A 22792-nucleotide genomic window follows, 5' to 3' on the forward strand; every position below is an offset into this window, starting at 1 on the left:
TGTTATTCTGATGAAACGCTTCCAGAACATTCTTCTTGTTTGACAGCCCTTATGCATCAACAGTTCTGGGCACTTCAGTAAATGAAAAAATTAATAACTTGGTTCTGTCAGACTTACAGTCAACACAGGGAACTTATTGTAAGACAAATAAAAAAAAATTTAAAAAAAATGTTGGCATCCATTTTTTTCCAGGCAGAGTTCTGAGCATGTGTCTGACTTTAGAGACCGTATTACGGAGCGCCGCACACATGACATACGGGGAAAAAATGGCTGCGTCTGAAAGCTGTAAAACGCTTCTTCTACTGGCAGGATGCAGAGCTAGGAAGGCAGCAAGGCACATCCAAATCCAATGATCGTCCTGAATCCTGAGATTCCTTCATCTGAATGATTTTTGAAGGCAGCATAGATCTATCCTTCGCTGCCTTTGATATCCCACAATCCTGTGCTTCCCATTCTGTGACCGTTGAGCTAAAAAATAAAGATGGTGTCTGAAACAGTCTTCCTAACATTGTCCAGGAAGCAGACACACTCTGTCAGTTCAAATCTAGACTAAAGACACATCTCTTTGACCTAGCATACACATAACACATTATAAACTTCTATAATTCAATGTTAGGCTGCATAGATTAGGTCAGCCAGAACCGGGAACACTCCCCATACATCCTGATGTACTCGTTACATCAGAAGAATGGCGTCTACGCTAATATTAGTCTCTCTGTTTATCCCAAGGTTTACCGCAGTCCGCCGGATCCAGGCCGTATCCAGATCTGATGAAGGACCTGCGCCTGGACACGGCGACAACGCAGTGCTGAAATGTCAACTAGTCTCTCCCCTGTGAAGGCCTCCTTCCCTTCCCTTCACCTCTGTACAGATAAAACGATGTCGGGATAATTCCAGTTCACATGGAGACGCAGAAGCGATAATAATTCTGTATTATAAATTTTAAGGACAGACTAGTAGTTCGTTGAGGGTTGGTTTGTAGGGACGGACTACACATCTGCGCACATATATATTCAAACGTGCATACCTATAGACTAAACACGTAATACGCATGTGCACGCCGTCAGCGTTTTCACAGGTTCCCGTTTTTAAAGTTTGCGCAGAGAGAACTAAAGGGTTTTCTGTTAGAACGGTGTCATGTTAGTGACCCCTAAGTTAATAACTAATGATCGTTGCGACTGAAGTGAATCGATCAAAACTACCTTTAGCTGGACAATAACTTTATTCTAGAGCTGCTATAAAGCCAAAACAATCTCTGTTACTTTAATTTCCTATTATCCCTGTAAAGCTGCTTTGAAACTATCTTTATTGTTAAAAGCGCTATGAAGTGACTTGACTTGAAATTTGCAGTAATGATAATTTGTTCTCTTGTTTTAGTTCAATCAAAATGAGTGAATTAGTTCAACATAACAAAGATTTACTAAAACGAGAGAACGAACTATTAATTTGTGGCCATGATATAGCTATATTTTTGTCCACGTCATGTGCGGGTTCCATATAATATAACTGAAAAATTTACTTAGAAGTTAGCAGGGTGATCGGGACCCTGACACAAAACATGCACAAAATCAGCTGCTTAGCACAACAGTCTAATAAACAGACTGGCAGTCCAGAATGCAGAAATAAATATACGCAAACCAGTGTCATTGGAAAAGCATGCCTGTGGTGAAATTTCTGCAAAATGATGCATTGCTTCTTGCATGCTCCGTGACATTTTGCTCAGGTTTTTCTGAAACAGATGAATGTTAATCTGTCAGTGTTTTATTACATTGGTTGTTCATTCCTTTTATTACATTGGTTGTTCATACCTCGGCAGTTCAGAAATTAAATGTCCGGTAAGTGGCGCTAAAAAGGTTAACGCTCAATCGCATTTGAAACTAAACCTGACCAATAATGTTTGCAAAAGAAAGCGTGAGATAAAAAGCAACCATGCCATTTTGTCTTGCTTCTACGATCAGTCTTATCTTGACTCGTCCCTGAGAGCTTCACATCGCAAGTGCAGTGCTGTACCAGGTGAGCTACCAAGCAAGTTTACCATGTCAGAAAAGCTGTACATATGGAGCTGGTTATGTGATGCAAACCAAATCAGATTTCCAAATCATGCACTATGGTAAAAGTGTTTTGAGGCCATAACATGGTATTGTGCAAGGAACATTATGAAATAAGTCTTTATTTAATCTGCCCCTGTAAGCATAATTTGAGTGAAAAGGAATAAAAGCTGTTGATGTTTTACTGCTACTAGAGTTCATTTCAGCTGCAAACTGCAGTAATTTCTATGAACGTTTTGCAAAAGAATTATGTGAAGGCATGTATTTCCATTGAACCTAGATCAATTATTTTATTAGCTTAATAGTATACCCCCATTTCATTTCCACAAATATGTGGCAGGTGGACCGAAAGGTCTGGAAAGCTCCAGCTTTCCCCTCAAACATGGTTGGGAAATTCAACACGTATCTGATGAACAACACGGGGATTTACATGCCAGAGCTGGAGTTTTTCTACATGGGAAACAGGCCAGCCATTATGGTGTTGAGAGGTTTCATCAGTGTTTCATCTGTGCACCCAGTGCCCCTTAATCTACTTTCCATGGCGAGTCCATTCAGATCAGCATGTAGGCGGACTGTGGGAACACAGGAGACCACCAGTGGCATACGACTGGGACGCTCCACCATACAGATGAATCAAATGTTTCATTGTAATCACAAGATAATAGGCACTGTCACTCAATTGTCTATGAATGCCCACAACAACACATGAGTCTTTAAGAGAAACTCAATAACATCAAACAACATTTACCACAGTAAAATTGTGGTTTAACCCACTACTATCAAAAAAACGGCTAATGTGGACTTTGGTCTAGTGGTCTTCGCTCATGCGCATCTGTGAAGTCCACAAAGTCCCGTTTGTTATTGTAGCTTTCAAAAGTGTGCTCACTTGCAGCACCTTTGTAATCATAGACTGCACAGCAGACTATTACCCAGAACACCATGTGTCAAAAAGTATAGATTCAAAAGAGGTTCATTTTGGTTATCGAGTTATCTTACACTCTTAACAGAAGATTCACAGATTATGGTTTTACAGGATTAAAAAAACTTTTGACATTCCTTCACTGTGACATGGTAAATTGTTCTTCCTTGGGATTTCGTAGAACTGTCCTTTTTGTTGTGATTACACAAATGTTGAGAGAGTTCATGAGACCAGTGTCGCCAAATCCAAGGTTTTCCCATGGAATCGGGCTACTTTTACACTGTTGCTGCAGGTTGTTTTTTTATTCTGTGGGTTAAAGCGACCCACCTATACATTAGGGCTGTAAACAAAAAATTAGAATTTCGAATATTCGTTTAATTTTTAAACAAAAACTGCACATTCGAATGCAAAAACCGTGCATTCTAATTTTTCGTGTGTCAAGAGGCTCACGAGATGATGGCTTAACTGACACGGTTTGTTTTGTTAGTTTATCCAGTATACTTGACCATACCTGACACATCGACACATGCCAGAGCTGAGCGTGTGTCTTCATCAGCTGAAACATTGGCAACAACAAGCGCTTATAGCACTCGCTGCAGATCAAGTTGACCGTCTGGTTTTTGCTGAACAATATGTAGATGTGTAGTGATCTTTGCAACGGAAGTGAATCAATCAAAACTAAATTTAGCTGGACAGTAACTTTATTCTAGAGCTGCTGTGAAGCCAAAACAATCTCTGTTACTTTCATTTCCTATTAATACTGTAAAGCTGCTTTGAAACAATCTATATTGTTAAAAGCGCTATATAGATGAAGGTGACTTGACTTGACTTGCCTTGTAGTGAGTAGAAGTGGATTGTTTCTGAATGGCAAAGTTTGCTATTTTGTGTTCATGTAGTACATGAAGTGTGTTTTCTCAGGTTACTGATGCACTTACACAGTTTTATGCACTATTGTAACCTAATTTTCCTTGCATGCACATTAAGGAAATTATATTTTATTTAAGAACATTTGTTTCAAAAGTTAATGTACTTTAAAAAGTGAATGTCATTTCATTTCAATAAAATATGTGATGCTTGATTTGGTTTATTTTTGATTATTGCGCTCGCTTGCGCCCTCTTGTGGGCATAGGAGACAATACAGTAATGCTAATGCTACCGCTAACCCGGACGTCGAGGTCACTTCCGTGAGTTGAGAAAAGCACGTAAAAGTCCTGGCAGAAAGCGATGCATAAGGATGTAGTGTAACGACGAATTATTATTTTTTCCGAAGTGTTGACAAGTTAGTGTTAACTAATAATTTTTGCAAACTGGTACTACCAACAAAATATTAGTGCATTCCTGGAACTGGGCGTTGTTACACTACATCATTATGCATCGCTTTCTGCCAGGACTTTTACGGGCTTTTCCCAAATCACGGAAGTGACCTCGACGTCCGGGTTAGCGGTAGCATTAGCCATCAGGCAAGTGTTATTTAAATAAACTCCTGATGTACTTACAAACTTTCCAATGCCTCGTTTTATGAGAACAGAACCTATTTGTACTACTGTAGAAGTTTGGTACCATTCTGGGCATTATTAGTAGGGTAATTTACGAGATACAACCTTGGATCCATTAGCGCCTGCACTAAGCCATTCGGCTAATATCTCTTAATAAGCTCTAACTTTAATAATGTTCATCCAAGGGAAAAAAGGCTTCTGGGGGGGGGGGGGTTTAGCTCGATGTCATGGTGCAAAGGACCCTAGGTTGATTTTACTCCGAACCATCCCTTTAAGTCTCGCCTTTAGAATTCGAATTTTGATAATATTTAAGAAAGATATTCGAATTTAGCTTTTCAGCAATTTTGACAGCCCTACTATACACCCTCCCCCAACAAACTCAATTTTTAACGTGATTGTGCTAGTCTAGATTTGGCTGTGATTGAGCGGGTTTTGAATAGCAATTGGGTTGGTTTTGCTACGCAAACCTGTCAACCCTGGCCAGCATGCTATTGTTTTGGCTATTGTCTTGGCTATTGTCATTGGGTTTTTGCCTCTTAGTCACAGAAAGGGTAGAGGAGACTGGCCTTGGGTCATTATTGGACAGAGCGACTAATGACTGAGACAAATCATTAAAGATGAATGTGGAGAATGTGCCCAGTCAACCTGACACTCCCCATTTCCAACCAATGTAAGGAAGGACAAAAGATCTCATTAGAGATATGATGGGAAAACAGCATTTGACTTAAAAAGCCAAAGAATGTTGCTCTGTCTTATTTTCAGGCATGAAAGGCAATTCATTGTTCTGAGAAAGATTTGAGTTTGATTAGTCCAAGCATGCCACAGTAATCAGGGTCGTCAGGTTTTAGTCTGATTGAGCACAATTCCCTCAAACAAACAATGGACATTAAACATAGCTTTCTCGAAGTCAGAATGCGCATCTATGATTATCTTTACTCAATCAACTAAACATTTTGTATAGAAAAGGTAAATACTAATTCTAAATCTACACTGTCAATTCATGCAGTTGGTATACACTAAAATGAAATATTATGTACAAAACAAAAGCATTATTTTTCCTTATTTTATTTTCAGATGTTATTTGGCTTAACTTCTAAGTGTGTGAGTTAACATTGGGTGTGTGTGTGTGGCTGTGTCCTCGATGTCGTAGCAGCTGGCTGCAATCTGTCACACCGTAAAATTGCTTCACCTCTGCTAGAAAAATGTTTTTACTACTAAACTATTTAACAATTTACAATAACTAACTCCCGTGTAATGATGGACAGTTTGACTAAATTCTTATATCACGGTATGAATAAAGTATGAATAAATTATACATCACATTAATGTTATCACTTTTTTTTGGGGGGAAATTTAACCCCAAATTCTTATATATTACATAACTGTAAAGTAATGTTTATTTCTCAATAATATAGTGATTGAATTACCTAAATTATTGCAGGACACTGCCGTCTACTACTACCACCACTACTAATACCAGTACAGTGATACTACGTTCACAATGTAATTCATCCTGTCAGTCCACACAAGTCCAATGATTGAGCTAATACCTGTTTCAGATTTCTGCTTCATCACTGAATAGGGAAAATGACCAGATTCAGCTGTTTCTGTTCGTCACTTTAGTCATGCAGAAGTTTCCATCTTTCCATTAGAAAATAAAGCACAGCATAACCTTTCACTAATTCTCAAAGTGTTACACAGTCCAAAAGCATCCGTGCCAAAGCTGCAGCAGCTGCGGTGTGTTGCAAACTCTGCTCAGCGTGGGTTCATAATCATGAGCTGGGCAACTGTTTTAGAAGTTTATCTCTGTTCAATGAGTCTGCAGAGCAATCACTCCAGTTGTCTGAGATGATACACACTGACAAAGCTTTATTGTGCCGGACGTCTTGTGTTGGGTATTGCACTGTGGTGTGATGTGTGCATTGGGGTGCGATGAGTGTGTTGGGTTAAATTGGATTGCAATGCGTTTGCTTCAGGTTGTGTATTAGGTTTGGGTTATGCTCAAGTGTAATGCTGGTGTGCTGTATTATGTTGGGGTTTGGGGGTGTTTGGGATTGTCGAGTTCACGCGCATAGGTTTAGTACCTATGATCACGCGCGTGAACTCGACAATCGATTACTATGGCCTTCCACCGAAAACAGGATGTAAACAAAGGTATGAGCGCTGGCTGAATTAACTTCATTTTTATTAATATCTCTAACATCTACTGCAGTCAGATCCACTCGTGTTCACTCGGAAGGAATCACTCACATTTTCTGTGCACTTGTAATGACACTTAAAGGATGTTAAGAGGCTAAAAAGCAGGCTTACTACTTGCCCCATTGAAGTCAATAGGGTGCAAATTTTAAAAATAGAATAACTCGGTGTAGGCAACACCGATTTTTGTCGTTGTTCTCTGTATTGACAGCACTCCAAATGTACAAAAAAATGAGCTCAATGTTAAAATTGACCGGAGTTCTCCTTTAATTTTGTTCAGTCTGTGGAGTAAAAAGGTCACATTAGCAATTAAAGAAAAAACACTTAAGCAAAACATGGTCAGGTCAAAGTGTCTGAATCATTTTTGGTCCCAAATTTGTATAAGTTTGTCTGGTAGCCACCGTATGAAGGATTCTTGGGTATAATATGTCACAGTTTACTTTATTTTGCTATCCTCACTTACATAAATGAACTAAAGTGTCCTGCACCCATTAGTAAATTATATCTGGTGTCTGAATAATTTTTGGTTTGACTGTATATATATATCGTCTGTGGAAGGCATTGGACCATAAAATGTTAGTCCAATCATTTGGTCTGAATGCAATGATACGATGTCATCCCTGCCTGTCAGCGTATGTATTTCCACACCTCCACACACCGGCTCTCGCAGACATCACACGTCATCAGAGCGTTTCATGCTATGCAGAGTTAGACAGACATCAGTCACCGAGAGCCACAAACGAAACTGCTGCCGTCTTTTACAGTTCCTCCTGAACCAAAACAACCAGCTTATGCTGCGTTCACACCATAACTACTGTAATCTGGAAGAGATGGAAACCAATGATGTTAAACTCGGAGCGGTTCGTGACTAGAATTTATGTGTTTCAATGGCAACACTATCAACACTGAAATGAATCTACAGCAGTCAGGTGGTACAAAGCTTTTAAGTTGTTTATGTTCATTATTATTGTAATGTTATGTGTCTCTCGTGACGCTTTTGTTTGCTCCTGCTGTACGTGTTCATGTGTTTTAAAGGCGTGGCTTTGGAGACGCTCTGAAGGGAGGGTGCGATCTTATGCTTTCAAAGCTAACTCGCTAAATTGCTAGCCTCTCGGAAAATTGCCTACCCTACATTTAAAGGATTAGTTCACTCCAAAATGAAAATTTCCTAATAATTTACTCACCCCAATGCCATCCAAGATATCCATGTCTTTCTTTCCTCAGTGGGAGAGAAATTATGTTTTTTGAGGAAAACATTTCTGGATTTTTCCTCTAACAATGGACTTCATTGGTTACCATTGTTTTTAAGCCCAAATCAATGCAGTTTCAAAAGTCTTTGAAGTGTTTAAACGGGCTGTACGCGATCACAGCTGAAGAAGAGGTTGTTATCTAGCGAAACGATAGGTCATTTAAAAAAAATATATATCATTTATCGACTTTTTACCTTCAATAGTTTGGATTGAGCTGATCAACAAACGGACAGGGAACTACGTCATCACGTTGAAAGGTCACGCCGGCGCCGGCAATACTATTTGAACTACTATTCATATTCATCAGAATGTTATTCATATACTATTCATATTCATATTCACTGAATACTATTACTATATATATAATAGCAAACAATACTATTTGAACTATCCTCCTACGTACGGTCGCATTGTAAACAGCGGGGCGGTACTTCTGCCGGCGCCGGCGTGACCTTTCAACGTGATGACGTTGATCAGCTCAATCCGAACTATTGAAGGTAAAAAGTCTATACTTTTTTTTTCTTTTTTTTTATGACCTATCGTTTCGCTAGATAACAACCTCTTCTTCAGCTGTGATCGCGTACAGCTCGTTTAAACACTTCAAAGACTTTTGAAACTGCATTGATTTGGACTTAAAAACGATGGTAACCAATGAAGTCCATTGTTAGAAGAAAAGTCCAGAAATGTTTTCCTCAAAAAACATAATTTCTCTCCCACTGAGGAAGACATGGATATCTTGGATGGCTTTGGGGTGAGTAAATTATTAGGACATTTTCATTTTGGGGTGAACTAATCCTTTAACTAGCTATAGGCATCCAACAACCATTTACATTACATTTACATTTATTCATTTAGCAGACGCTTTTATCCAAAGAGACTTACAAATGAGGAGAGCAAAGCAATTAAACTAACAATAGCACAACAACATGCAAATCCTGAGACCCTTCCCAGTTTAGTATAACGCAGTATATGCTTTTTTTTTTTTTTTACCAACTAAAAAACAACATTTCCATTTTCCATACATCAATTTTGCCATTAATTGTAAAGATCTAGTGAGATTTGTGTGAGTCCGGCACCAAATGGTATGATCCACTCAGAGATCTGATCTCACCATCATCGAGTTAGTCAAGGATTACATGAAGAAACAGAAGAAACTGAGACTGCGGCTAAATGTATAAGAACTGTGGTAACATCTCTTTAAGCTGCTTGGAGAAACATACCTTAAAAACCTATTATCTCATCTGATATAGCACACATTTACCATTAATGAGACAAGTGCAACTGTTCTAATCTAATGCATGTGGAGAAATCCTGTAGGTTCAGTTTACATTTGTTTTTTTCCTAATTATACACATTATATATAACAGCATAGAGTTTCAGTTTCAGCCACAAATAAAAAGAAGGCCTCATATATTACTCAAGAGAGTGTTGTCAACCATATAAACACATTGTCTACTGTGTTAAAAATCACAAAATAGGGCTAAAAATATACCCACACCTGAGGAGACCAACACAAACACACAACTAGGAGCCACCATTCTCACAAAAAGAAAGGAAAAGGGGCCTCTAGTGATCCATCTCTCATGTTACATGAGCACAGATGGCCGCTGTACATATTCCCTGATTTCTCCTATTCCAGTGTAAACAAATGCCAACCGATGCTCTAGATACTCACAGATCTCCTTATAATAGAGGAGTCGATGAGAAACCACAGGAAACTGTGTGAATGACAGGAAGGACGACCTTTTGTGTGCATTAAAGAGAAGCTACTAAGTCTAATTGTGTCTGCCAGGAGTTCCAGAGATACAGGAAGCCAAACACAACCACATAGAGAACAGTTCTACATCTGTGCAACTCTGCACTTCTTTAACTTTTAGCACATTTCTCATTTACCTATGTGCATGAAAACTCATACCCTATGTGCATGAAAACTCATACCCTATGTGCATGAATACTGAGTTACAGAGTTGAACTGAGAGAAATGCGGTCATGCAGCACGAATAGGCTTTCAACACCAGAGCCCACTGCGATCTTACCACCAGAGTTGAGCTCCATTCAGAACGAGGCACAACTCAAACTCTGTGTACATGTCAGTATTAAAATGACAAAAATGTTCTAATGCATTTTCATATTAAATATGGGTTCGTCATAAGTGAAGCAGTAAGACAGATCCTCATCAGGCTCTCTGTAATATATTCCCTCGTGTCCTGTCCTTGGTAAACTCCTCTGTGTACCTAACCTTAACCCCACAGAACTGATCCTCTTTTCGGGGTAAACTGAGAAAATACCGTCAAACTGCTGAGGAATTCAGCCGATGCGCTGATCGAAAGCTTTGTGAGTTGTTTTGGTACAACTTTAGGTCTGATCCTTTTTTTTTTTTTGTTGCAAATTAAAAAAAGATTATTGATTTTTTTGTATCTGATTTTTAAGAAGAGAGAATAAATCGGTATGTTTACATCCACTAATTTTCATAAACCTGAATGAATCCAGTTCGATTCTGAACCTTAAACTTTGCAATCCAATTCACATTTTCATTGAGCCTACATAAGCTAACAAATACGTCAGAAGAGCTTTTATATATATTCATTATCTTCCACTAACCAGTTTGTAAGCCATAAACATCATGCACATTCGTAAGACATAAACTGTACATAAACAGAGGTCATATAATAAGAGGGCTCTGGTGAACAACATACGCATCACTGGACGTGTGTGCAGGGTATTTTTAAATCCGATTGAGAAAACGTTTACATGTAGTTTTTGTCTTATTGATCATTGGTCTAGACCATCCCTTTCAATCAGATTGAAATCTCATTTAGATCAAGCTAAATTGGATTGACTAAGGTGTTTATATGAAGGCTTTTCAATCTGATTGATTCATCAATCTGATTACTAACTGATTATTTGTGCGCGTGTATTGATGAAAATATCTAATTCTTGTGCACATCGATACACCTGTGAAAACACAGACAGAAATGCACACACATTACCACCTACACTCAATCGCACATGAGTAGTGATTTGAGAAGAAGGTTGTAGGAAGTGTATCAGATACCACTTTCACCCTGCGTGAGCCATTGTGCTGATAGCAGCGGCCTGGCAAACACCCAGAGATTGAGCACCATTCACATACATTATTCAGCCAACCCCACAAGAATCAACAAAATCCATATCACTGGAAATAAATATGAAAAGCCTTATACAGATATGCACATCAACAGAAGGAAAACAGACAAGCCCGTTCACAGGTGCGGGACATTTTCATGGATGCTGTAAACAGGTGTCTTCCACCACACACAAGAAAACTCACACGTGTTCGTTTGACACAACTGTTTAAACACCCTGTCAAACAAACAAACACACACACAAAATCCCTGTGTGTCCTATTTAGCCAGTGACCCCCTCACACTCAGACTCTAAGTAAATCATTCAGCCTTTCCGTTAATCGCAAACTCTTTTCAGTCTTACTGGTCTCTGCAAAGCAACACTTCATTTCTTTCCATCTTACCTCTGGACTGAATTTACAACTGGACTTTAAGGAGGTTGTTTTTTGACGTTAAACATCAGAAAAAAACTATTTTACAAGATGCAAATTTGTATGATGTGATTAGTACAGAAACATGCGATTTTATTGTAAAGAGGCCACACTTAACCGCACACCTAAACGGAGGAATATGAATGAAATTATTCAAATTTAAATGAATTAGTTTATAATTAATATAGTTGCCATGAGGGTGTGTTGGCTTGTCCTTATATTTCGAACTAGTCCAAAAAGGAGCCCTGTTAGTGCCACATCATGACAGATGTTTTACAGCCTTAGACAATAGCATCCCATCTTTAATTGTACCAGGCCGAATACAGATCTGAGAGAAAGCTTTAAAGAACACGGGTAACACTTTACTTTTTACACTGTCCTTGTTACACATGTTACATCTTAGTAATAACGTTAAATGATGCATAATTACATGCAACTAACACTAAACCACCCCTATAGAAAGTATATGTAGTTAATTATTAGTAATCAGTACTTAAATGTATAATTATACTGTAACACGGACACCTTAAAATAAAGGGTTACACTGTATTTTAAGGTGGCGTAGTCACATTGCACTTATTCAAATAAGTACTGATTAATATTAATTAACTACATGTACTTAGAGTTAAAGTTAGAGATAGGGTTTGATTTAAGGTTAGTTACTTGTAATTATGCATAATTTAGTGTTATTACTAGTAAGTACATGTAGTAAAGTGTAACTATGTCACCTTAAAATAAAGTGTTACCAAATAAAGTGTAACCGAACACTGGAAAAAGCTGAAAACTTGAAAACTATAAGCAAAGTTAAAAGGCTAACTTTATTATAAAAGTTTTCCAGCACATATACATATATTTGTATCTGTTCAGTACAGATTTCCTTCAAGGCTGTGGTTTAGACAAAACCGCATCAACTACTGTTCAAAATAAGGCTCATGTGTTTTAGAGATCAGACACCAGTATGATGATCTGAAGAACCTAATGGTTATTATTGTTGTAATAAAACATCAATAACTTTTAAATCTCTGAATAACCACATAATCAACTCAAGAACCTTTAAAATGATTCTTAGCCTAATTGGGTTCTTTGCTGAGTCTAAAGTGCTAAAAAGAACCAGAGAAGAACCTTTACTTCTAAGAGTGGACTTCGTGGTTTTGCTCTTTGAATTCTTTCAGTGTGAAAGCCATTGTCCTTTGGTGACTTGTCGCATCACGTTGGGCATTGTTAACTTGTGTGTAAGAAAAGCACCAGCCTCTTCAAGCACAAGCCTCCCCCCCCCCCCCCAACACACACACACATCTCTGCGTGCTGGACGCTTACTGGAGAATAACCCTTCGGACATACACTTGCTAACACTTCACCATTCAGAGAGAGAAAGGGGTGTTTATTTCTTTATGAACTATTAGACAATTGAATGCATCTGTTCATGATTTTACAGAGGAGATATGAGTATCACAACTGTTAATAAACGAACGCGGCACAGGTGCAGGATGAACGGAACGGAATATATGCAGGGGTCCGGAGCGCATAAATAAGCGGAGACTCATGATCTCGAATAATCGCACCGATCCTAAAGAATTAATTCTACTCACATTGTTTTATCCGAGGGCTGGAGCTGCCGGTGCAAGGCGAGGGAGAATCCGAAGAGGCTTCCCGGGTGACCATTCTTCCTGAGGACGTTTTGCGTGTCCAGGTTAAATGCACTTGTAGAAGTCCATATGAGCAACGAAAAGATGCACAGGTTCAGAGAGGGCCCCTCCTCAAAGAGCTCCATTACCTGCAATTAATGTGCTCGTATGAATATAGCCCTTGTTTGCTGTAGTTCCCGCTGCACTGAGAGGACAGAGTCTGTAATCCCCACTGCACTGCGCTCAATGAGAGAGAGAGAGAGAGAGAGAGAGAGAGAGAGAGAGAGAGAGAGAGACCCCATGGCCCCTCCTCTCACTACTGTCCCCTCAGAGCCCTACGTCACTACTGAGCGATGGACGGACTCTCCACATCATCTACACGGCTTGATGTTTTATTTTTATTTATTTATTTATTTATTTATTTATTTATTTTTATAAGGGAAAGTTCATATTCATAAGTGAAATCTGCTTACTTAGCTCCAACATTCTTGTTTCAATTCAACTTAATTAGCCTACTGCCTACATCTATAAATATTACTAAATTAATTTACGAAATTAAAAATATAATAATAGCCTACATAAATGCAATGTGTTCCCTAACCCTCATGCATGAAGCATGAACATCTGTCTTGATCTACAATGAAATCTTTTAGGAACAGGATTGAACACCCCTGTGACCACAGATCATTACAGTGGATAAAAAGTCTACACAATAACCCTGTTAAAACAGCTGGTTTTTGTGATGTAAAAACGAAACAGAACTTCTGCATGCTTGATGTAAAAATTGCAATCTATGCAATGCCACTGAGTCAGAAACGGCTTGTTTCTTGCCACCCTGCCCCAAAGCCCATATATGGATAATATCAAAGATGCAAATTTGTGATGTTTGAATTTGAAGGACGAGCCTGTAAGGGTGCCATTTTTGAAAGATCTAGTTTATTATAGGCTATTAGTAGGCTGCACTGTAAAATCATCTCGTAGTAGTATCATTTTTCATGACTTAAATCTGTAAAATCTGCACTTTTTCAAAGTTTACGTCATAATTCTGTTGAAAATAAGAGAAAAATCTACTCTTGATGCGACAAAAACGCCTCTATTAAATTCAACGAATCCGCTTACTGCGGTTTATAGCTACAAGTCTAGTCTAATGAAAGCATTCTCGATTTGTGCATCTTATCATCCGCTTAAATAATGCAGAGCTGTGTTAGTCTCCCACATCTGCCTGGTTTTTAGATTTAAGGAAAGATCGGACACTGTGATCCTGAAATAAGATGCGCTTGAGTCCAGCATCGATCCCGCTGTGTCCATATGACGCTCGGTCGATGAAGTGTGAAGCAAATAATGTGATCCTGATCAACCAGCGCACAGCTGAACATCAACAAACTGTGGCTTTAGTTACACTGGACAGTTCAAACATACATATTTTGTGTTAAAAGAATGTAAAAGGCAACGTTAATTAACTATGCCTAGCCTATCCAATTGCATTCAATTATAGCTAAATAAATAAGAAATAGCTACAGGCTATATGGAAAATATATATTTTAAAAAAGAAATAATTGATTATTCCAGGCGCCCAAGACTTTTTATCCAAAATCTTATTTAGTGATGGAGACCATTCAGTAGGCCTACATGATTCCATAACACTTCCAAAATTGCTTTATATTTGTAAACATATTGGCAGAGAGTATAATAACTTAATTATTGTTTGAAGGTATTTGCTCTTCCACCACTAAAACCCCATTAGTGTGTGATGATGCACTTAACCTGTGTAGATTAGAACATTTTGATTTGGAAAAACTCTTCCTAGTAATGAAACAACATGAGATCACGCACACACACACACACACACACACACATTGTGTTTTTATTATGGGTACCTTCCATAATGATTGTATGCTGTACAAACTGTATATTCCATCCCCTAACCCCAAGCCTACAGAAAACTTTCTGCATTTTTACATTTTCAAAAAGCATTAGGCCTTCGTATGACTTAACTGTTTCCTCTTATGGGGAACAAAAATGTCCCAACAAGGACAAGGATTTTGGATATTGCCATCTTTGTGGGGACATTTTGTCCTTTGGGTTTTATCAGGACACACACACACACACACACACACACACACACACACACACACACACACACATATAGTCATCAGTTCTCATCCAGGATGATACATAAAGTGCATCATCATCATCATTTCACCACAAAGAGTATTACTGTAATGGTCTCTTTCAGGAAATTAATAAACGTCATCCATCACAGGAAAACAATGGCTATACCTCTACTGATCAATACCATAGAATCCTCCTGCGGTTAGGACATGGTTTGCTGGATGATGGAAGAGTCCAAGTGTTCCCTGTGTGATCCTCTTTAACCCTTCGGTTACAGTATAATGACAACGATATCAATCCGCAATCTGACTTGGGATGCAGCCTGGAATAATATTCACACCATTTTGGTTAATTTGTTTATAAAGCCTGTAAACATAATGACTATACTTTGACGTTTTGTCATAGTGAAAACTCCAATTTTTAAACAGTTATGTAATTTTTTTTAAATGTACGTTTTTAATAAGTAACCATAGCCCTCTGGTGCTCTTTGGTCATTTTTTACCAAAAAAAAATGTTTTTTTTTTGTGTGTTTTTTTTACTTCATCGGAATGGTATGAAACTTGTAAATGTTTTGGCACTTGCTATGTGAACACAAAATAAAATCATGGACATGATTCGAAAAGTTTAAATGGTCCTGAAAAGGATTGTCACACTTGTGCTCCTCGCGGTCAAAAATGAGCGTGTTCTAAATGAATGGGAAGCGAATTTCATCTAGTGGAAAATATTGGTACTGCGGCCAAACAAAAACTTACTGAAACCTCATTTATTGAGATATCAAGCTCAGATTTGGAACTCAACTTGTTTATATTTATGGGCAGGCAGTCAAAGACCTCTCCAGGGCTGCTGAAAAGGGGAGCCAGTGGCTGTGGATGAAGAGAAAGGACTCCACCTGGGCCTTCAGGTGAGTAGATGGCACCTAGGGAGTGAACCTGGGACGCTGGGATTCACTGCTGAACCCTCTGGAGGTGTCGTGGGTATATCAGTGAAACACCGATGAAGGAGGGCGCCCACTTGATAACCCAAAGGGTGCCCTCACTCACTTGACCATCCCACGGAGTTCCATCGGTGCCCCAAGTATTGAGGGATATCAACATCTAGTCCTATACAACAGACATGACTTTGGTTTTCTTGCAGTTTTAGAGTAAAACATGTTTTTGAAAATATATATTTCACATTAAAATTGAAAATAGTATTTTTGTGCATTTTTCATAACAATACATGAAAAATTCTGTTAAGTTCACTTTTTAAAACCTTTTTCACTTCAGCAATAATCTACCAAGTGTGGTCTTTAGAGATCTAAATAGATCAAACTTAAGTCTGTGCTCTAAAGCATTCAAGATTTACGACAGTTTAATTCGGAAATTTGAAAAAGTGAATAAATTGAATATTACTATAGCGTAAATATAATCTAGCACCATAAAATCCCCTAAAAATACAAAATATTACATAAAAAACAATATCGAACTAAAATATAGCATATTCATTTCATTGAAATAAAAATAAAAAATCTAGATAAGACAGCTTGGGTGCGGATGTGCACCCAAAAGTTGTAGAACAAAACGTCAAAGTAGAAAGTTTAAGTTATTTTTACCACAGGCTTTATTTTACAAAACCCCATAGGGAAATCTGGAAGGAACCAGTGGCGAATTAGACTTCCGGGTCCTGACGTCATCCCTGCATCACTCTTTGAAGGGTGGCAGGATTTTGCATCCTTCCTGTTCTCAGATCATGACATACGTGTGCCTTGGCATGACCTTAAAGTGGAAAAACAATTCGTTGCCAGCCCGTATTTCTCTGAAACACACTGCATTAAGGAATGCCAAATTATCCAATGCAACATGAATTTCACAGAAAGTCATGAAAAGTCTTCGGACTAACTACTATGTAATTACTTTTCAATAAATCTTTTGATACAATGCATGATTGTGTAAATACATGTTTTTACATTGAAAATACATTACATCTGTAACTACATTCCCTCGCTCACCCATTAACCCATCCTTAAACTTACCCATAATCCAAACCTGTCCCAATCTTACACATGTCCCACCTCAATAGCAGTAATTTGCAATACAACATCAACACAATAAGTGCATTGCACATAACTATAATTATTATTTTTGGGCTTAAGTAGGCCTGCATAGTAGTGAAAGACACCCTAATATGTGACCCTGGATCACAAAACCAGTCACAAGTCGTACGGGTATATTTGTGGCAATAGCCAACAATACATTGTATGGGTCAAAATTATTGATTTTTATTTTATGCCGAAAATCATTAGGATATTAAGTAAAGATCATGTTGCATGAAGATATTTTGTAAATTTCCTACTGTAAATATAAAAAATATTTAAAAAAAGTGAATGCAGCACAACCGCAAACATAAATGGACAACTTTAAAGGCGATTTTCTCAATGTTGTTTTCTCATAGTAATTTGTTTCATATCCTACCAAACCATACATCAATGGAAAGCTTATTTATTCAGCATTCATATGATGTATAAATCTCAATTTCATAAAATTGCTCCATGTGACTGGTTTTGTGGTCCAGGGTCACATATGAAGTGTGACAGAGTCTTCCGAGCCTTGAATGGCGGGGCACGTGTGTGCAGGGTGACTCCTGTCTGAAAGCACAGGAAGCAGGAGGAATGTGAATGACACTGTTGTGAGATCACTGCTGATTCACTGTGTGGGCACTCACAATCGCTCAACATGACAAAAGACTGGAGACCACTAATGTGACCTATGCCGGGAATTCGAGGTCATCAGTGTGTTGGGCATTATGAACAGTCATTGAAAGCAAACACAGTGCATTCACAACAGATCAACACAGTCAAAGAGAATTTCTTTATACAAGAACAAATACCAATTGTTTACTATATATCTTGATAATATCAAATAATACTCTATGCCAAAGAACTGTTACATGTGAACTCAAAGTTTCCATAATCATTACTGGGTGACGCTATAGAATACTGTTCCTTCATTAATGAATAACCACACAGGAACAAATGAGTAACGCAACTTTAACTAACAAGAAACTCTGATTAACAAATTAGTAATTAATAGCGAGTTAACTATTAGCTAATCAGTAACTTCTATTTTTCATACCTCACTGAAGACTAAGAACTACTATATACAGGTTCATAATTAATATTAATAATGCATAATGTATGTAAAAAAACAAAAAACATTAAAAAAAACAATCATTAAAAACACATACCACTTGGTTTGTTGCCCAACATTGTTTGACGCATTTGGGTTCACAGTTATAAATCAATGGTTGTGTTTATTTATTTATTTTATGGGAGGCACAAAAATATATATAAAAAAGAGGCATATACAGGTATTTCTGTCTCTACAGAAACTGATGAATGGTAACATGATGAGAAGTCAGTCACTGCTGTCTTTAAAACCCCCACAATTACACCTGTCATGGACCAGGTGTCAGCTGTTGACAGTTAAACACTCACTTTGGGGGTTTCTGAACCAAAACCTTGTGAATCAGCACCAGTGTCTGTGAGCTGCTCGTATAGAAATGACACATTGTCACTTTGAGGAACGTTTAAAGCAATCAAACAGCCCACCAAAAAAGTGTTTCTGTAACGCAGGTTTATCCATCAGGGACAAGAACGAACATTTGAAATGCCTTTAGATGTTATGGATTGCGTGGCTGAAGAGCATTTTAATGACTATACTGCACTCTCTCGTTCTTTCCCTCGTTCACTTAGACTAGTCTTTTACGCTATTAAGGAATGAGTCAGCAGAGTCTGTGTGGAAATTAAGGTTTAATCTCCATTAGCATCCGTCAAAATGCATGCAGACACCAAACAGACTGATTTCATCAATGTTTGTCGAGTCTTGAGTCGTTTCCATGTGTATCAGATCAGGACGAGGAAACCGAGAATCCTCTGACAGAATAACAAAAGCTGTCACCAGACACCTCCGCTCTGGTTTGACTTCAAGAAAGACTTCTTTAACACAGCCAACTCACTGCAATGGTGTTTCACCTGCTGGTTTTTATTTAAAACTAGGTGCTGATGGGTCATTTGCAACTTTTCCCATGTCTTCTCAAACATAAAATATCTAACAATAATTCAACATCATAAACTCCATTCTAAGTAGGTAGAGTATCAGATGAAAGCAGTGTTTTCCGGATCAAAAAAGGTCCTCTCTGAAAACAGATTGACAAATATACACCAACCAGGCTGAATAATTAGCTGATATTTCAGTCTTTTTAAACAATAATGTTCATTTTTGGGTGAACTAACCCTTGAACTTTTTCTTGCATCAGTTCCTAAAGTTACCCACTGGTTTACCAATGGTTAATGCACATTTTCTCTTTTCATCTGGCTTTTCATATTTGGGTGAACTAACATAGCCAAGTTGTATTGTGTGAGTTGTGTTGACAGTTTTTTGGGGGGAAATCTTTGAGGTAGTGTTCCTTTCTGACTTTGAGAAACAAAAGTAAACTTAGCAACAGCTTCAGTCAACACTGGTGTTCTTCCTCTATATTTTCACGGTATGTGTGGGCCTGTTTACGCCTGGTCACTTTTTTATTGATTGGATAGCTATCCATTTAGTTAAATCTCTTCCATTTACACTTGACAAAATAAACGCAATGCCGAACTTTCAGTTTCATTTGCAGCAGTTTGCACGTGGGCTTGCGGAAGAGAGGCTATGGCGATGCATGTTGTAGTAGCGCTGCCATATCTGACTATAACATGTCATATAGCCTATCACACGCCTTTATTAATTTTTCCCCCATTTTGGCAGGTGTAAATTTACATATGTGGTTTCAACAACCAGATGCATTTACACTTTCGTCTTGAATGCATCCCAGACCGCCTCCGGAAGTGATTTGAGTGATCGGATATAAAGACTTAAGACTTAAAGTGTCTTTAAAGACTTAAAGACTTAAACACTCAGACTTAAAGTGTTAATTTACCCCAAAATTACAATTCTGTCATCATTTACTCACCCTTATTCCTCATTTACTCACCCTTATTCCTCATTTACTCACCCTTATTCCTCATTTACTCAGCCTAATATATTGTCAAGAAGTTTTCAACTGTTTTTGTCAATTCAAGAAAAGTCAGTGGGGTCCAAAACTACACTGGAGCCCTTATGTGGACATGTTTTTCATTTTTCACAATATCTTTTAGTGTGCTGCAGAATTAAGAAAGTCATTTTGAATGACATAAGTGTGAGTAAATGATCACAATTCGATTTTCGACCCCGCTACAGCGAGCTTTTGACTCAACACAAGTGAGCTGAATTCATTTAAGACAGAGAGAAATGGAAGCTAAATGTCTCAAAATAATTATTGTAAAAATGGGAACTCACATATAGCTGCCAACATGTGAGACATTAGGGTGAGAGACTGAGTTTTTTTTTTAAGATGTGTGAAGTTTTTTAAATAATTTAGTTTGTGGTTCAATGAACAAACCTATGGTAAGTTGAAAAGGCTTGTTTGCAGCCTGGAAATTGAATGCATCTTGGAAACAAAACACTTGCGGCTTTTCTCACAATCGGGTACCGACATGAACCAGACGCAGCAAAATACAGCCATGATAACACAGATATAAATAAAACAGCAGGTCAAAGTGTCAATAAAAGCTTGAAAACAGCAAAGGCAGAATCAACATTAGAAACTGGAATTAGCCAAAAACAGTGGAAAATGTCAGCAACATTAATGCAACACTTCTGACTGACACTTTAACACACAAGCACTGTGCAGACACATCCATAAACCATGTGGCCTGTGATATAAGCCCAGCGAAACGACTGAGTCTGCCCGTTTTCCTTGCGTCAGTGGCTTGGTAAAGTGCTGAGTTTAATCTCAGTGAGAGCTCCTGATCGGCCAGTGTTGTGACAGAGTGCAGGCTCTTTTGTGAAGCATGCATCGCTGTAAATCTACCCAACTCCCGCAGCACAAAAGCTCAGCCTTGGTTTACAAGTGATGGGGGTGGGGGTTCAGAACAATGAGGATGTCAGAACATCGGGACATCACCGCATTCTTTCTCAGGCCGCTCCTGCCTGTGACGCAGGGAATTGTGGGGGATCCCCTTTTGTTGCTGTTGCAGGGTGGTCAAATGCGGTCTCTCTTGAGGTCAAACAGTCCTTGAGTCAAAAGGATGAATGTGTGCAGGCACTGAAATGTGTTCTTCATAAGACATGCAGTGAACACTGGAAGAACGATTATCACATGTGATCATGGGCTTCTTATCTGCCTCTGTTCCCAAGATTCCACGCATACTCAAAGCCTGATGGAGGATCATGTGTTAAAGGAATGCTCTGAGATTAATATAGGCTAAGCTCTATTGAATGCCTGACATATTGTTGATTACCACAGAAAATTATTTTGAATTTTGATTTTGAATGTGGGTTTAAAAACAGAAATGTGTTCATGAAAGTATATCAATTCTTCCATAAAATTGGATAATATATATGCATGATTAATTAAATCATCGTTTTTGCATTGAAACTACTGTTCTAGACATATGAAATTCCAAGTTATTTTCTTGTATGCTTGTGCTACTGTGAAAGTTACCTCAATATTTGTTGAGCCAAAATGAGGCATGAGAAAGAGATTCAATTTTCTCTTGTAGTCAATATTAGGTCACAAATAATATCTGGATGCTGCATCCAAGAATGAAGAAGGATTTTGAGGTTTACTTTGGATAATGCTCCAGTAAAACAGGTGGGAACCCTCAGGAATCTTGCCCTGCAGTGAGAGATTAAATAAAAAAAGGCTTGTCCCGGGGCCTGCAGTCCTTTTCAATGTCTTTGCCATTGATGTTTGGAAGTAAGGGAATTCTCTCTGACATACTTTTAAGAATGCATAACTGGTGCATTAATATTATTGTCACTAGTGAACAGGGCTTGACATTAACTTTTTTGCTCACCAGTCACTGTGGCTAGTGGTTTTCCAAAGTTACTAGCACTCAGCATTTTCACTGGCCACAATTTAGACATTGATACCACGAGGAAAAACTGCCATATAGATGTTTTTAATATTATCTCATAATTTGGCAGCCGGATTATTAGGCTGCTGTCACTTTAAGACATGATGCACAGATCCGTTATACTATTACACATGCGTTTTCATTCTCATTACATTCACATAACTGTCTGTGTTTACATCAATACTCGCCATGACCGGCATTATTTTGTGTGTATGTGACTGTTAAGCACAATTAGCAGTGGAAAAGAACTGAATTTAGCACTGAGAGGCGGCTTTATGTGTGCGCTCTTTGGGTGTGAGCACAAAATCTGCGTGAATTAGTAAAATTATGTGCAATATTGTGCAATCCCTCGTCAAAATTCAAGCCCTGTAACACCAACAATATTCATCGGGAGCAAATGAAACGAGTGAGTGAGGAGAGGCGGGTTTGTGTGACATTGTGTATCTATTCTGTGGAAAATGAGTATTGGAAGCGAAATCTATATTTTTTACAACACTACAATGCAGTTTATTATTTCAGATGCCTTTTTTTTTTTTTTTACACAGTTTTTCTGAATTGCTAAAACACATTTCTCAACACCATTACCCACTTTCGTAAAACCTTAAACACAAAACCAAATCTTCAAACTAAATTCAGAGAACCTG

The 22792-nt window shown here is 38.2% G+C and overlaps 1 protein-coding gene across 2 annotated transcripts in view; it reads right to left on the reverse strand.

Moving 5' to 3' along the window:
• itga6a (integrin, alpha 6a) overlaps positions 1-13314 on the reverse strand; it is a 33399-nt gene extending 20085 nt beyond the window's left edge. For both annotated transcript variants that reach the window (XM_084421563.1, XM_084421562.1), the window contains exon 1: positions 13034-13314. In XM_084421563.1, the coding sequence (XP_084277689.1) occupies positions 13034-13215 (182 nt within the window). In that variant the 5' untranslated portion in view covers positions 13216-13314. The remainder of the gene's footprint in view (positions 1-13033) is intronic.
• Between the last annotated feature and the right edge of the window lie 9478 nt (positions 13315-22792).

Source organism: Rutilus rutilus, assembly GCF_951802725.1.
Source record: "Rutilus rutilus genome assembly, chromosome: 10".
NCBI classification, from domain to species: domain Eukaryota; kingdom Metazoa; phylum Chordata; class Actinopteri; order Cypriniformes; family Leuciscidae; genus Rutilus; species Rutilus rutilus.